Here is a 15,357-nt window from a genome sequence, read left to right as displayed (position 1 = left end):
CATATGTTTATTGCAGCACTATTTACAACAGCAAAAACTTGGAACCAACCCAAATGTCCATCAATGATAGACTGGATTAAGAAAATGTGGCACATGTACACCATGGAATGCTATGCAGCCATAAAAAGGATAAGTTCATATCCTTTGCAGGGACGTGGATGAAGCTGGAAACCATCATTCTGAGCAAACTACCACAAGGACGGAAAACCAAACACCGCATGTTCTCACTCATAGGTGGGAATTGAACAGTGAGAACACTTGGACACAAGATGGGGAACATCACACACAGGGGCCTGTCGTGGGGTGGGGGGCAGGGGGAGGGATAGCATTAGGAGAAATACCTAATGTAAATAATGAGTTAATGGGTGCAGCAAACCAACATGGCACATGTATACCTATGTAACAAACTTGCATGTTGTGCACATGTACCCTATAACTTAAAGTATAATTATAAAACAAAAACTCACAATCACAGTTGAAGAATTTAACACTCTTCTCCTAGTAATTGGCCAAACATGTAGAAAGAATGTTAAGAATAAAGATCTAAAAACATTGTCAAGTGACTTGATTTAATTCATATTTACAGAATACTCAACCAACGACTGTCGGTTACACATTTCTTTCAAGTACACATGGGGAACTCACCATGGTAACTTACATGCTAAATAATTTTTAATGACTTCATAAATCTCAAAGGGTTGAAATTATACAGAGTATGCTCCCAGACCAAAAAATAATTATTTTGGATATCAAAAATGTTACCTTTGGATATTTGGAAATTAAGCAACACAATTATAGTCAAGCAATGGATCAAACAAGAATAGTTCAAACTGAATGGTAATAAAAACACAAACTAGTCAAGTTCATGAAATACGACTTAAGTAATATATAAGAAGAAATTTATACCTTTAATTTATATTTTTATATATTTTCAAGTATGTTAGAAAAGAAAGGCTTAGATTCAATGATCTAAGCTTTCAGAGAAGCTAGAAAAAGAGAAAACTAAACTCAAAATACATAGAATAAAGGAAATAAAAACAGAAGAGCAGAAATCAATAAAATAGGAAACAAAAAGGAGGCTAGAAAAGGTAGCTCACATATGTAATCCCAGCATTTTTGAAGGTTGAGGTGGGAGGATTGCTTAAGCCCAAAAGTTTGAGGCCAACTTAGGCAATATAGTGAGGCACTGTCTCTACAAAAATAAAAATAAAAACAATTAGCTGTATTTCGTGGTATGCACTTGTAGTCCTAGCTATTCAGCAGGTTGAGGCAGGAGGATCTCTCTCTCTCTCTTTTTTTTGTGAGATGGAGATTTGCTCTTTCGCCCAGGCTGGAGTGAAGTGGTGCAATCTTGACTCACTGCAACCTCTGACCCCCAGGGTTCAAGCAATTCTCCTGCCTCAGCCTCCCGAGTAGCTGGGATTACAGGCGCCCACCACCACGCCTGGCTAATTTTTGTATTGTTAGTAGAGATGGGGTTTCACCATGTTTGCCAGGCTGGTCTCAAACTCCTGACCTCAGGTGATCCACCCTCCTCAGCCTCCCAAAGTGCTAGGATTACAGGTGTGAGCCACCATGCCTGGCCTTAGGAGGATCTCTTGAGGGTAGGGGTTTGATGTCACAGTGAGCTATGACTGCATCACTGCACTCCAGCCTTTTTTTCCTCTGAGAAAAGGAAGAAAACAGAAAGTAATAGGAAAAGCAGTAAAACCAATGATTGGTTTGTTTTTTAAAATTAATAGAATTGGTACATTGACAGAAATACCAATAAAGACAAAAGGAGGAAAAACATAAATTATCAATATCCATAGTGAAGGGGGGGGCTTCACTGCAGATTCTAAATATATTGAAAGATGAAAAAGAAATATTATCAATAGCTTCATGACAATAACTTCAACATCTTTGATAAAATAGACAAATTTGCTTAAAAAACACAAGCTGCCAGCTGCTGACAGAAGAGGAAACAGAAAATTAGAATTGCAGCATTTTTATTTAAGAAATTGAGTGTGCAATTCAAAATCTTCCCACAAATAAAATGTCATTCATGGTTGAGTTTTGCAGTAAATTCTATCAAATACATGAAGTAGAAATAATAACTATCTTACATAAACTCTTTCTTAAAAGAAGAGGAGGAGGAAACAATTGCCAGGTCATTTGATGAGACCAGAAACTAAACCCTGACAAGGGTTTTACAAGAAAAAAAATTGTAGATCAACATCTCTCATGAACATAGATGCACAAATTCTCAACAAAATTAGCACAACTGACTTGGCTGCATGTCACCTGGAGGAAAAACTTATAAACAATTTTCCTGGACAATCATGATCACACAGGTGCTGTTTCATTCCCAGTCTGCAGGACTCCAGCTCATGAGATGTCTTTGTATTCTTCCACTGTTCCTCCTGCCACTCCGTATTTGGAATAGGACTTGCTTCTGATTTCTTTGCTCGAATTCCACGGCTGTAGCCATCACTGTTACCATAGTGATGGTCATTTGAACTTGCAAGTTGGAAACAACCAACAACTGGGACAAAGGTGAAACAAGTAACTGAGATGCAAATTTTAAGTCATTATCCCAAAACTTGGAGATAAATACTATTTGTTGCAATATTGTAAAAATTAAAATTTAATGTAAACACCGATGAGAAACAATATGAAATTTTAAGTAAACACAGGAACCACCCTGCCCTTGCACACATTTGCCACACTAACCTCACCCTCATCCTGTCAGATCCTATTATTAACTTTATTGTTTCCTGATCTCACTGGGAGAAAAGTTACCATGTCTACTTCACAGCTCCTTCTCCTGGGCTGCTCCTTCAAAGCCAGAATGTCACGAAAATTCTAAATCCAATAATGTTGGGATTGTTCCATATGCAAGAAATAATTTCCTTTCATTTGAAAATATAAACTATTCTACAATATGTTGCTAATGCTAACTTTATTACATACATTCACAGATTAAAGAAAAAACCTTAATGTGGAAAAGTTTTGGAAAAGCAATGTTACTCTGGTATTTATCTCTGCAGTTTATTGCCACTGTCTACTAAAGCCACCCACCAGAGACACACAAATATACAGGCACAAATGCACACACACAAATACAACCGACTCTGGGATTTTGTGTATTTGTAGCTGTAGATTTCTAAAATTGTTTGAGGCATCATCATTTATGTATCATGATAGATTTTCCTTGACTTTTTGGTGACTATGCTGATAACTGGAAGTAATGCTCTTCTCAAGGTATTCCAGATCAGTCTAAGAAAGACAAAAGTATTAATCCTTTAAAGATGCCTTTAAATTCTAGACTTTACCCATAAAACATTTGTATAGTAAGATACAAAAGGAGTAGTACTCATTGGGATCTCTGGGCCCATTTCAAAACATGCATTTCTATATGTGAGAAGGTTGTCAGGAATCAATCAAATATGTTTTTTGGAAAAGGTAAGAGAAAGAGCAAATCTAAAAGTAGTAGTAATTAGCTTTCTTCTGTCATTTGGTATACAAATCAATACTATCTTGAAAATGACCATCATTGCCACAAGTGACAAGGACTACTGATGATTGGGTACTAATGGTTATACCCTAGAGGAAATGGCGTTTGCTGTTCTCCAGCCATTAATATTCATAATGGGGGCTGTAAGTATGGTGCCAACTTCTGAAAGTCCCAGAATTTATGAGAATTTTAATTTTTTTGTGACTATGCTGATAACCAGAAGTAATGCAGTTATCAAAAGTCCCTGTCAGTTAAATAATGATTACTGCAGTCAGAAACATAGAAAGATCAAGAATGAATTCATGTATTTAAGTCATTTTGCTATTACATCTCTTCCTTTAACATATTATTAAGGGGGCATCTAGGTGTATAAGAAAAAAAATCCACTTAAAAATATGCTAATGGCTACTGTGCTAGCTAAAATGAATGTTCAATGGAAGATTTTGATGAAAAAATAGATGTCGCAGGCCTCACTGATTTTAATTCCCATTTTAAGAAGAACCACCCTCAATTGCCACCACCACTACAGATAGTCTACTTTGCCCTTACTATTGGGCATCAGTTTTCATTAACGTGCTGAGCAGTATACAGAAATTTCTGCATCAATGTTGAGTTGCCATTGTCACCTATGACCATTACACAGACAAATGCCTGGATTTTCAAAGTAATTGAGCTACCATCTATCTGTTGCCCTGATTGTGAAGTAAAATTTATGTAATATTTACAGACACATAAAATACAAGAATTATGAAAAAATGGTTAACTGTGATTTCCTTAATTTCAAATCATTGGTGTTGGTGAATACTGACACATGCAGATATGCGTTTGCCTCCGCTTTTCCAGGGAGTGCATATATCTCCGCCCCACTGGAGTAAAACAAATGGGAGCAGTCATATTATTAAACCAACAAGCACAAATCTCCTGCTTCCTAGCCCTAGTTTGGAATTGATATAAGCCCACCAGTACTTCCAAACTTGGTACCAGAAAAGGCATGAGTCAACTTACAATAGTTTTAAAATAACTTTTAGGCTCTTGAAATATAAGTGCATTTTTCTCCATGTGAAGGAAGCTGGTCTGCAGTAAAAGGGAATAAAACCAGCAGGATAGAAAAAATGGTCAAGTCCTTGTTTCTAATTGTTATGGCCTTACCCTTCAATCAGTTTTATTTCCAAACATATCCTAAATTACATTATATACCCTAATATCTTCTCAATAAATTCTGTATTTTATCTTGAGAGCTAATTTGAATTGGGTTTCTGTTGATTAAAACCAAAAGAATTTAGACTAACAGAAGTATTAATTTGGCAAAAGGTCTTTCTGGTTAGTGCATTTTCTGTTACTATAAAGTATGAATTTCTAAAAGTCATTTTCAATGCAGAATATACGAGATATGTAGAAGAGCATACACTTTTCAAACATGATTCTGAATGTTGATGGCAGTAGTGACAATTTGAGGAGTAACAATTAGGGACAGGCTAGTTGAATGACATAAGGTTCCCTCAAGGAGCATGTTCAGGAATATCTTTAACCTCCATTCTTTTGGTCTGCCAAAATTTGGATTGCCTGACTTCCCTGGCATGGATCAGACTTCTAACAATGATCAGATGAAAATTTCTGGTCAGAAAGAGAACTTGGAACAGAACTTGGGCAAAGTATTTCATATGCCTTTATATTTCATGTCAAATATAATATTCAAACAATGCTGGGGTATTTCCAGAACTGCCTATTTGGACATTTTAAATCTTTTGAATATCCTTAGTTCTTGACCTGCTCATTCACATTTGAGAGCACATGACACAAGAGGGTTCCCATAGCCTCCCATAGGTAAAACTTCTGCAGTGATTTCCAGGCTACTGATTCAGCAATAGAGACAATATTCTGATTATTTTTTATTACATTTCCCAGGATAAAGGCTGCAGGGTTTTGCCCAGATTACATTTCTGTTCATGGAGTATTCCAGAGAGGCTTCCACTTGAGTTAAATTTTCATTAAACATCACCAAAGTGAACTCTCATTGAACGTTATTTGACTTTGCTTGGGAAAAAAGACACAAGCCTCTCCCTTAACAGATTGGAAATACATATGAAGGGAGCTTGCTATATTAGAGCCTATATTCTATTGATTTTACAGGAAAGGAATCCATTTTTATAGAAATAGGCCTTGGATTAACAAAAAATATTCATCATGTTTATGTTTCCTTTGTTCTTTTGTGAAGAAAATACATCATCACAGTGTTTATCTAAGATTAAGAAACCCTTAGGGGACTGTGCCAAAGATAACTCATAACACTCAATTATTACTTCAAAATATCCAGAGAGATCTCTGCTAGCACAGCCAAGCTTTCAACTTTTAAGGAAATCATTTCTAAAAATTCAGCCATCAGCCAAAAGAGATAATTTTATATACATTTAAATAGTCATATTACCTAAATTGCCTAAAATTATACATAATTTCCATGTTTACGGTAATCAAACTAGAAATAGAAGTTTCATGCTGCTGTTTTCAGTAGTGGTTTGGAGGATAGTGACGAGACACTGCAGCTTATTTTTATTATACCGAAAGTATAGCTAATGGGTTTCTCAGAAAACTATTGCCCCCATTTAAATTCATTTGTGGGAGAAATTAAAATTCTCCTCCACTTTCCAGTTGTTAGAATAAGGTACCTCCCACCTTGTGAATGCTGTCATATGACCACAACTACCTATGTATTCCAATTGCCATTTAGGAAGAAAATAAAAGCAAGGAAGGAAAATAAAGCAAGAAGGCCAATGGCCTTAGATTAACATCATAAAAGGCAAGATGAGACTTATAGAAATCTCAAAGGAGGTCTACAAAATCTGAAAGAGAAAATAGGTAAAATGAATGGCTCTGTTTATATTGATGAGAGTCTCTATTCTGCTAGTTTCCAAAAAACTTATTTCACTGTCCTTAATTTTTTTATTCACTAAGAAACAATGACTTGTCACTCGTGTTCAAAATTGTTCTAGACACTATATGTGACATAGAGGAGAATTGGTACTTATCCTTCAAATAGCCATAATCCACAAAAACACATGGATTGCTGTTCTGCTTATGAGTATTTTCAGGGTCCATATTTAGTCAATTTTACTAAGTAAAATTTTTAGCCTTGCTACTTATTGCCTGTGATGGGGCAGGGTATTCTGGATTGCTGCATAAACATTTTAGTAATCTTGCTCAGGATACCATTAAGTCCAGATTTAAAAGTATGCCTCACATTTATCAGTTCACTTTCTGATTCTGTTCTCCAAAGTCAGCTTTTGGAGATGCTACTAGCCAGGAATATTTCTTTGAAATTTCAGTTATTTGCATATGTTTTCCAATTGTGAGATGACTGAATGATGATATAAATTTAATTGCAGTAGTTCAGAGTACTGTCCCTTGATAACACCCCAGGGAAAACAATATGACTGATTCAAGACAGGCAAGGCCCCAAATTAGGGCTTACCCCAGGAGGGTTTTTGGCTTTGCACATAAAAGAATTCAAGGGCAAGAAAGTGCTGTTAGACAGCAATCTTTTATTGAAATGGACTGCTCCTTGTTGAGCAGGGCTAACTCTTTTGCAGTGCACCTGGAGTTGGCAGTAGCAGCTCATGGGTTGTTGGCAACTGTATTTATACCCACTTATACCTACTTTCACTTACATGTAAATTAAGAGGTCAGTTACTGCAAATTGAGGAGCTGGTTATTCATAACTTTCTAGAAAAAGGGGCAGTAACTTCTAGGTCATTGCCATGGAAAAGGGCAGTAACTTCTGGGTTGCCATGATATTTGTGAATTGTCATGGGGCTGGTGGGAGTCTCTTATGCTAATGAGCAGCAAGGACAATTAAAGTTTGCCTTCAGCACCACCTGATACTTCCCGCAGGGTTTTTGACTTCAATTGTGCACCCCCTGCTGGTTCCTGCCAGTTTCTTCATTTTGTCCCATCAGCAGGGAAATAAGTCATGCTGATGTCCTTCCTCACTACTTATCTGACAAATGTCTCATATATCTTAAGCAGACAACTTGGAAACTAGTCTGACAACTGTAAAAAAGTAAAAGTAAAAAAAAAAAATCACTTGCACCAACAAATGTGGCAATACATCCAGGGAAACTCCTGCTTTCAAGGCTTGGGACTAATCCTCTGTGGTTTGAGAGCTGTACTCTCTGGACTTCAGGCTCCATCCTCTGAACCATCCTTCCTTTTTCATTTGAATTGGCACATGTTTTTAGCTAAGCAGTTTATGTCTATTTCTTGCTTACAGAATTTGGAGGCCGGGCGCGGTGGCTCAAGCCTGTAATCCCAGCACTTTGGGAGGCCGAGACGGGCGGATCACAAGGTCAGGAGATCGAGACCATCCTGGCGAACCCTGACGGTGAAACCCCGTCTCTACTAAAAAATACAAAAAACTAGCCGGGCGAGGTGGCGGGCGCCTGTAGTCCCAGCTACTCGGGAGGCTGAGGCAGGAGAATGGCGTGAACCCGGGAGGCGGAGCTTGCAGTGAGCTGAGATCCGGCCACTGCACTCCAGCCTGGGTGACAGAGCGAGACCCCGTCTCAAACAAAAAAAAAAAAACAGAATTTGGAGAGGGGGGGTACCACATCCTTCTTTAGTTAGTTCTCTCTATCCCTTTCAGTTCAAGCCGGCAGTGTTTCTGCTGATTAAACATTCTCAATAACCTTATTTCCTGTGCATTTCACAGGGATTCAATTTATTAAACAAGAGATTCCTTTGAAGTTATTTCCTGAGTAATTATGTCTATATTCCTGGCTTCTGCTGATGTGGCTGAAGATATCCATGTCATGTACCTAGTCTCTTCAAAGAGCTTCTGTATGATTGACTACCTGATTCTTTCAAGGCACTAGTAAAAGGTTGTCCTGATATGTCTGTGGCTTTCTCTGCAGAACACGTATCCTTAGCAGTGAATCTCCTGATTTTAACATCTTTTGTAGTCTGAGTAGGGTGAGAATTTCCCCAACCATCAAGTCCTGTTTCCTTTTTGCCTCACAGTTCTTCTCTCAATCTAATTCCTCTCATTCTTTTCCCTCTCGCATTTTACTATAAGCAGCAAGAAAAAAAACAGACTGTACATTCAACCCTTTGCCTGAAAATCTCAGCGAAATCTCCCAAGTTAATTGCTTACAAGTTCTTTCTATGTAACTACAGGACACAATTCAGCTAAGTTTTCTCCCACCATATAAAACGATTCCCTTTTCTTCAATTTCCAATAATATCTTCCTCATTTCTGCACCCTCACCAGCAGAAACTTTAACATCTGTATTTCTACCCACAATCTATTTAAAGTGATGTAGGTATTCTCTAAGGCAACATATTTCTCCACCATGCTTCTCACTTCATTCTGAGTCCTTACTAGCAGATTTGTTGACAACGTATTTCTACTAACAGTCTGTCCAAAGCAAGCAAGGCTTTTTCTGTCATACCTGTCAAAGTTCTTCCAGCCTCTGCCCACTTTCCCATTCAGAAGCCACTTGCACGTTTTAAGTGTTTATTACAGTAGCATTTCACTTCCGGGTATCAAAATCTGTGTTCAAGTTCAGCCAGAGAAACAGGCAGCAGGAGATGTATGGTAATCAATTTATTGCAAGGAAGTGACTTATTCAGTTGTGAAAGGTGCCTAGACAAGTCCAAAATCTGTACAGCAGGCAGTTAGGAGGGGCAGGTTGGAACTCTGGGGCATAAGCTGAAGCTGCTGTCCTTAAATGAAATTTCTTTTTCATCTCAGGGAAGACTCAACTCTGCTTTTATGGCCTTTCCACTGGTTGAAATAGACCCACCCAGATTATCTAAGAGAGTCTCCCTATTTTAAGTTTAGCTGATTGGCAACCTTAATTCCGTTTGAACCTTAATTTCTTTACAATATAACATATTCATAGGTTCTGGGGATTAGGGCAGGAACATCTTGGCAGTCATTATTTTGCATGCAATACGATTCTAGAGTATCTGCAAAGTTGAGAAGCTCCTGGAGACAGAAAAGTCCTGACAAGAGAGCAGATGTTTTTCCTCAAATAATTTAACTCCTTCACTAACATATCCTTTAATAAATTTTGTTTGGTTAACTAATATTAGTTCTACAATGTAACTTCTTTCAAATTCCTTATGAATCAGAATAATGCCACCATCCAAAGACAAGTAGATGCTGGCATTCTGTACCATCGGAAGCTCCTCTAAGCCCAGAATTTGGGACTCAATTAAGATTTTCCTGCTGTGGCAAGAGGAAATTGCAGGACATGAATTAGTTGGTCCTAGTCTCTATTGGCCTTATAGGAACACCTTAAACACAGGAAATCTGGGTATTAGAAAGCCTGTCTAGCCCCCCCGATAGGATCATAACGTTAGATAGAAATAAGAAAGAACCCATCAGTCTTTTCTATGTTAATTTACATGAGAAAGAATACATTATGCAGATATATTTTTATGAGATGACATATGTGTTTTAGAATGAAAGTCTGATGCTTGTAAGTGTGATCTTGAAAACAGTAGCTTAAAATTATCCATGTTGCTCCCTATTGGAAAAAACAAAACTCCAAATATGAAGCTTGGAATAAATTACACATGGATAAATATGAAATGATTACACCCTGAGCTTTTATCAAAAAATCAGAGCTGTGTAAATAAGAAAAACTATTAAAAAAACTTTAAAATATGACTTCAAAAATCATATTCTTATGTAGTGTCATATAGTGTGACAATGTAGTGTCATATAGTGTGACAGGTACTTTCAAAATTAGAGTTATGTTTATTAGGTGGGGTTAACTTTCATATTACCCTTTGGGAATGAATACTATTAATTTATTCAGAAATATGAAATTTCCTGATATAAAATATTTATAATAATACAATAATTTGTAAACTAATTATCTAACAACCAGGCCAAGGAAATAAGTAACATTACTAAAGACAATAGTAGAAATTTTTTTAAAAAGTAGAATTAAAGATTACTAAAGAGTTAAAAAAAACTAAGGTGAAAAGTGAGGAAGACAAAATTAACAGACGATAGGAAAGCTTCAAATACCTACATTATTCTAGAAATTCTGGTTTCCTCCTAGAGTCCTGGCTCAGAATATTGGGTAATATAGGCTTCAAGAACTTGAAATCATTACTTTCAGAGCCTCCTGTCAGACACACCTCGTACTGGTAGCTCTGGGATAGGGTCCCGGTGCCGCTCACGTCCACCAGATGCCCTGGAAAGGGGCCCTCGGGCACCGAGCAGCGACCCACCGAGGCCGCCCTGCTCCTCCTGCACAGCCGCACCGCCACGAACAGGAGCACCGACAAGAGGAAGAGCGAAGACACCGAGGCCAACGCCACCACCAGGTAGACGGTGAGCGAGTCGGCCTGGGCCTGGGCCGGGGCCGCCTCTGGGAGAGGCAGGTAGGGCTGGGAGAAGCCGTCCACCAGGAGCAAGTGCAGCGTGGTCGTGGCCGAGCGCGGAGGCTCGCCATTGTCCTTGACCAGCACCACCAGCCTGTGCTTGGCCGCGTCGCGCTCGCTCAGCAGCCTGGCGGTGCGCACCTCGCCATTGTGCGCCCACACGCGGAACAGCCCGGGCTCCGTGGCCTTGAGCAGCTGGTACGACAGCCAGGCGTTCTGGCCCGAGTCGCCGTCCACCGCCACCACCTTGGTCACCAGGTAGCCTGGCTCGGCCGCCCGGGGCACCAGCTCGGTGCAGGGCGCGGAGCCGTTCTGCAGCGGGTACAGCACGAAGGGCGAGTTGTCGTTGGCGTCCAGCACCAGCACGCGCACCAGCGCCTCGCTGCTCAGCTCTGGGGAGCCGCGGTCTGTGGCGCCCACGCGGAACTCGAACTCCTGCAGGGTCTCGTAGTCCAGCGATCGGAGGGCGAACAGGTGGCCGTTGTCTGTGTTGATGGAGACCAGGGAGGCGAGGGGCAGGTGCGGGTCCTGGGGCGGCAGCAGCGAGTAGGTGACCTGGGAGTTGGTGCCTGAGTCTCTGTCTGTGGCGCTGACGCTGCCGATGTACAGGGCGGGGCTGTTGTTCTCGCGGACGAACAGAGTGTAGGAGGTTTGGGTGAAGGCGGGGGCGTTGTCATTGACGTCGGAGACCAGCACGGTTATGCTGTGCTCGGTTTTCAGCCTTGGGGTCCCCAAGTCTGTGATGGTGATGGTGATGTTGTACTGGGCTTTGTTCTCTCTGTCCAGCGCCCCTTCTGTTACCAGCCTGTAGAAATTCTCAACAGACTGTTTTAGCTTAAAAGGAACACCATCCTGAATTGAGCAAATCATTTTTCCATTTTCCCCAGAGTCTCGGTCTCGAATCCTAAACAGGGCCACTTCTGTCTCTGGAGAATTCTCGGGAATAGGGCTGGTAAGTGATGAAATACTTAGTTCCGGGAAGTTATCGTTAACATCTAGCACCTTAACAGAGACAGAGCATTTTCCAGAAAGTCCCCCGCCATCAGATGCCTCTATATCTAGATCATATGAGGATATTGTCTCAAAATCTAGTTTTTTAATTAGTCGAATTTCTCCTGAAAGGCTGCTTAGCTCAAAAGGTTCGTTTATCTCCTGAGAGCTGTAAGAAATGGAGTATGATATCTCTCCATTCGGCCCAGTGTCTAAATCCCTAGCAGAGACCTTGACAACTAGGGAGCCTATTGGGCTGTTCTCTGAGACCTGCACCTCGTAGAGCGCCTGTGCAAACTCCGGGGCATTGTCATTGACGTCCAAGACCAAGATGAGGATCTGGACAGTGCCAGATCGGGGTGGAGAGCCACCGTCCACCGCTGTCAAGGTTAATCTGAGCTCGGCCTGCTCCTCGCGATCCAGTTCTGTGTCCAGCACCAGCTCTGGGTATTTCCTGCCATCCCCTTGGGTGCGAGTGGAAACATGGAAATGAGAATTGGGAGAAATATTGTAGTTTTGAACGTTGTTGCTGCCCACGTCCAAGTCCCGAGCTTTTTTCAGAGGAAACACAGTCCCAAGGGAGCTAGTTTCTGGGATTTTCAGGGTCATTTCTCTTTCAGGAAACTCAGGAGAATGATCATTTATGTCTCTCACTAGTAGTTCAGCTCGAAATATTTCCAAAGGTTTTTTCAGTAACACTTGGAAATGCATTATACAGGGCTCGGTGGGGCCACACAGCTTCTCCCGGTCCAGCTTCTCATTTAATATCAACTGCCCGGTCTGCAGATCAAGCTGCAAGCCTTGTTCGTTATCCTCAGAAACTACCCGGGCTCCCCGCTCGGCTAGCTCCCCCACTCCCAGCCCTAGATCACTGGCCAGGTTAGCCACAAAAGAACCTCTCTCTGTTTCCTCCATCACAGAATAGCGACGGGGTTCCCAGCCTGCCAGAGCCACTTCCAGTAAAAGAAGAAGAATCAGAACTTGCCTTTGTTCAGGAAAGCGCTCCCCTGTAGGCTCCATCTTTACTTCTGCACACCCCCCTTTCAAGGAATCGGAGTCAGTGCTACTTCAGGGAGCGATGGGACAGAGGCAGTGATCGATCTGCCCGTTGATAACCTGTCCGGAAATGTAGGAGAATAGCATTCTCCGGAGACACTGGTCCGTGCTCTGCCAACGGACTTCCCCCTTAGGCTGAAAGAGGTCTGAAGTAGCTCGTAGCATTTCATGGGCTTCGTTTCCTTTTTTTGAAGCCTTAGCCTGCAGCGCCACCATGCGTTGTCTTTACTTCGAAACGAATTGCTACAATTGATCTATTCTCCATTCTATTAGGAGTTTGGAAAATGGGAGAAAATGATGTAATCACAATATCACGCAATTATAATTATTAATTTCTTCATTCAAAGGGGTATTTTTGGTCTCTATGTGCCAAATTATGATACGCATCAGTAAACAACCCAGACATGGTCCCCACCGTCCAGAGCCTGTAGTCTGGGTGGGGTGCTCTGAGGGAAATTGAGAAGTGAAAGAAGACATAATAGGGATCAGTCATCTTATAATAATAATAACCCATAGCCACGTGATTTCTTAACATTTTTCTCATCAAAACAAAATGAATTCTTTGATTTCTTTCAAGTTCTAGACAGCCTGTGTACCAGAATTGTGCTCCCATTGGTTGAATTACATCAAGAAAAAGCTACATGTTCATTCCAGGGTGATAGCCTTTCTACATAAAGTCAGAGAGTTACGATTTTATGAAAATTTTAAACTGTGGAAGAAAACATATGAAGGCACTTCCTATATCTCTTACTTTGCTTTTTCTTTTTTTTTTCTTTTCCTTTTCCTTTTTCTTTTTCTTTTTATTTTTGAGATGGGGTCTTGCTCTATTGCCCAGTAGTGAATGCAGTGGCACAATCACTGCTCGTTGCAGCCTCAGCTGCCCAGGCTCAAGCGATCCTCCCACCTCAGCAACTGTAGCTGGGACCACAGTTGCGCATCACCATGCCTGGCTAATGTTTTAATTATTTGTGAAGATGAGGTCTTGCTATGTTGCCCAGGCTGGTCTCAAATTTCTGAGCTCAAGAAATCCTCCCGCCACAGCCTCCCAAAGTGCTGAGGTTATAGGCACGAGTTGCTGTACCTGGCCCTGCCTTGTCTCTCTCAGATTTATTATCATCAGACGTAGTATAGATGTACTCATTTCATTGTTTCCTTTCTGTTTCAATCTCACGTGTTAGAACTTCATTTTGTTCACTGCTGCATCGCCAATATCTAAAATAATCCCCGGCACACGATAGGTGCTCAATAAATATTTGTTAAATGGATACATCAATGAATCACAATTAATTAAAAAATGCTGACAGATAGGTTCTCCTCCTACTGTAGAAGTCCCCTCTTCTGTTGGGATTCAAGTCCATTATATAAGATGGATAAACAAAGACAGTATGTTCATAAGGTAGGTATTTCCTATGCCCTTTAAATAGTAACGAGAAGTAACTCAGAATGGCCTAAAATGTCATTTCATTAAGTGGCAAAATAACCTAGCTACCCATAAGCAAGGGATATATTATATAATAGAAAGAAACACCATAACAAGATTATCATTACCCTAAATATAATGATTATGTCTCTTTTAGACACACATTTTTCATTGTCAAGGTTTTTTTACAGTAATGTTATTATGACACTTATGATATTCAAAACACTCATATAATAAAATTTTCTAAGACTTTCTATTAAACATTTCAAAGACTGTACCATTGGAAAGATCCTTCAGTTTTTTTCAAAATTATATATTCTAGAAAACCTAGTGCATGCCCCTTACAGACTACTAATATTTTACAACCTCCTTGATCCCAAATGTTGTCATGTTAATATGAAAAGCCACAATGAAAACTCAATAGTAAGAAAGATCTGACTTACCAACAATGCAAGAATATCTAATATGCTTTTGACAACAAAAACCTCACTTAGGTCTCTTAATTAGAGGAAATTTATTAAAGAGCACATATTTGTCTCCAAAAACCCAAGGGAAAAGCAGACTTGGGAGGGACTGGAAAATCTAAAACAGGAAAATCTACAACAAGGTCATTCTTTTGATATCTTCTTTTTTCTTGTCTCTCAGTAGATTGATGTCCTGTATTTCTTTTCAGGTGTTTAGCCAGATATGACACCACTTTCTGGTTATGTTCCTAACAAAGAGACTATATTGTATCTGGTTTCTAAAGCTATTTTTTTTAAATAGAGAGAATCAGATTAGGCCAGCTAAGATCATCTTATTTTTGTGTTTGAAATCACAGAGGGAGTTGGGTCATATAAAATAAATGTGGCTGCAACATTACACTTCTGCTAAAGACAGGGAGAAGTTTCCAGAAAAAGATTAGGTGGGCTAGATAGACACTACAAAAGGGAGCTATGATTTTTTAAATCTTGAGATAATCTAATAATCATTAAATAATGCTCATATGGCGGGGCGAGGTGGC

At 40.0% G+C, this 15,357-nt stretch overlaps 1 protein-coding gene across 2 annotated transcripts; it reads right to left on the bottom strand.

The window, feature by feature from the left end:
- Positions 1 to 2,379: 2,379 nt before the first annotated feature.
- Positions 2,380 to 13,759, bottom strand: PCDHB15 (protocadherin beta 15). Of its 2 annotated transcripts, none has more exons than XM_031666490.1 (2): positions 10,534 to 13,759; positions 2,380 to 3,258 (listed from the first exon to the last, which is right to left on the bottom strand). In XM_031666490.1, exon 1 carries the CDS (start codon positions 12,896 to 12,898, stop codon positions 10,535 to 10,537), a length of 2,364 nt encoding a protein of 787 aa, XP_031522350.1. In that variant the 5' UTR covers positions 12,899 to 13,759; the 3' UTR covers positions 2,380 to 3,258; position 10,534. The 2 variants fall into 2 exon arrangements, with proteins under 2 accessions (XP_031522350.1, XP_021795463.2); XM_021939771.2 differs by having other exon boundaries at positions 2,380 to 2,524.
- Between the last annotated feature and the right edge of the window lie 1,598 nt (positions 13,760 to 15,357).

This window comes from Papio anubis, chromosome 5, assembly GCF_008728515.1.
Source record: "Papio anubis isolate 15944 chromosome 5, Panubis1.0, whole genome shotgun sequence".
Taxonomy (NCBI): Eukaryota; Metazoa; Chordata; class Mammalia; order Primates; family Cercopithecidae; genus Papio; species Papio anubis.
The sequence above is the reverse complement of the archived record's forward strand: the minus strand, read 5'-3'. Positions and strand labels throughout refer to the sequence as shown.

Excerpts from the sequence above, each read along its gene's own strand:
- PCDHB15 (XM_031666490.1), bottom strand. The coding sequence starts at position 12,898 with ATGGAGCCTACAGGGGAGCGCTTTCCTGAACAAAGGCAAGTTCTGATT.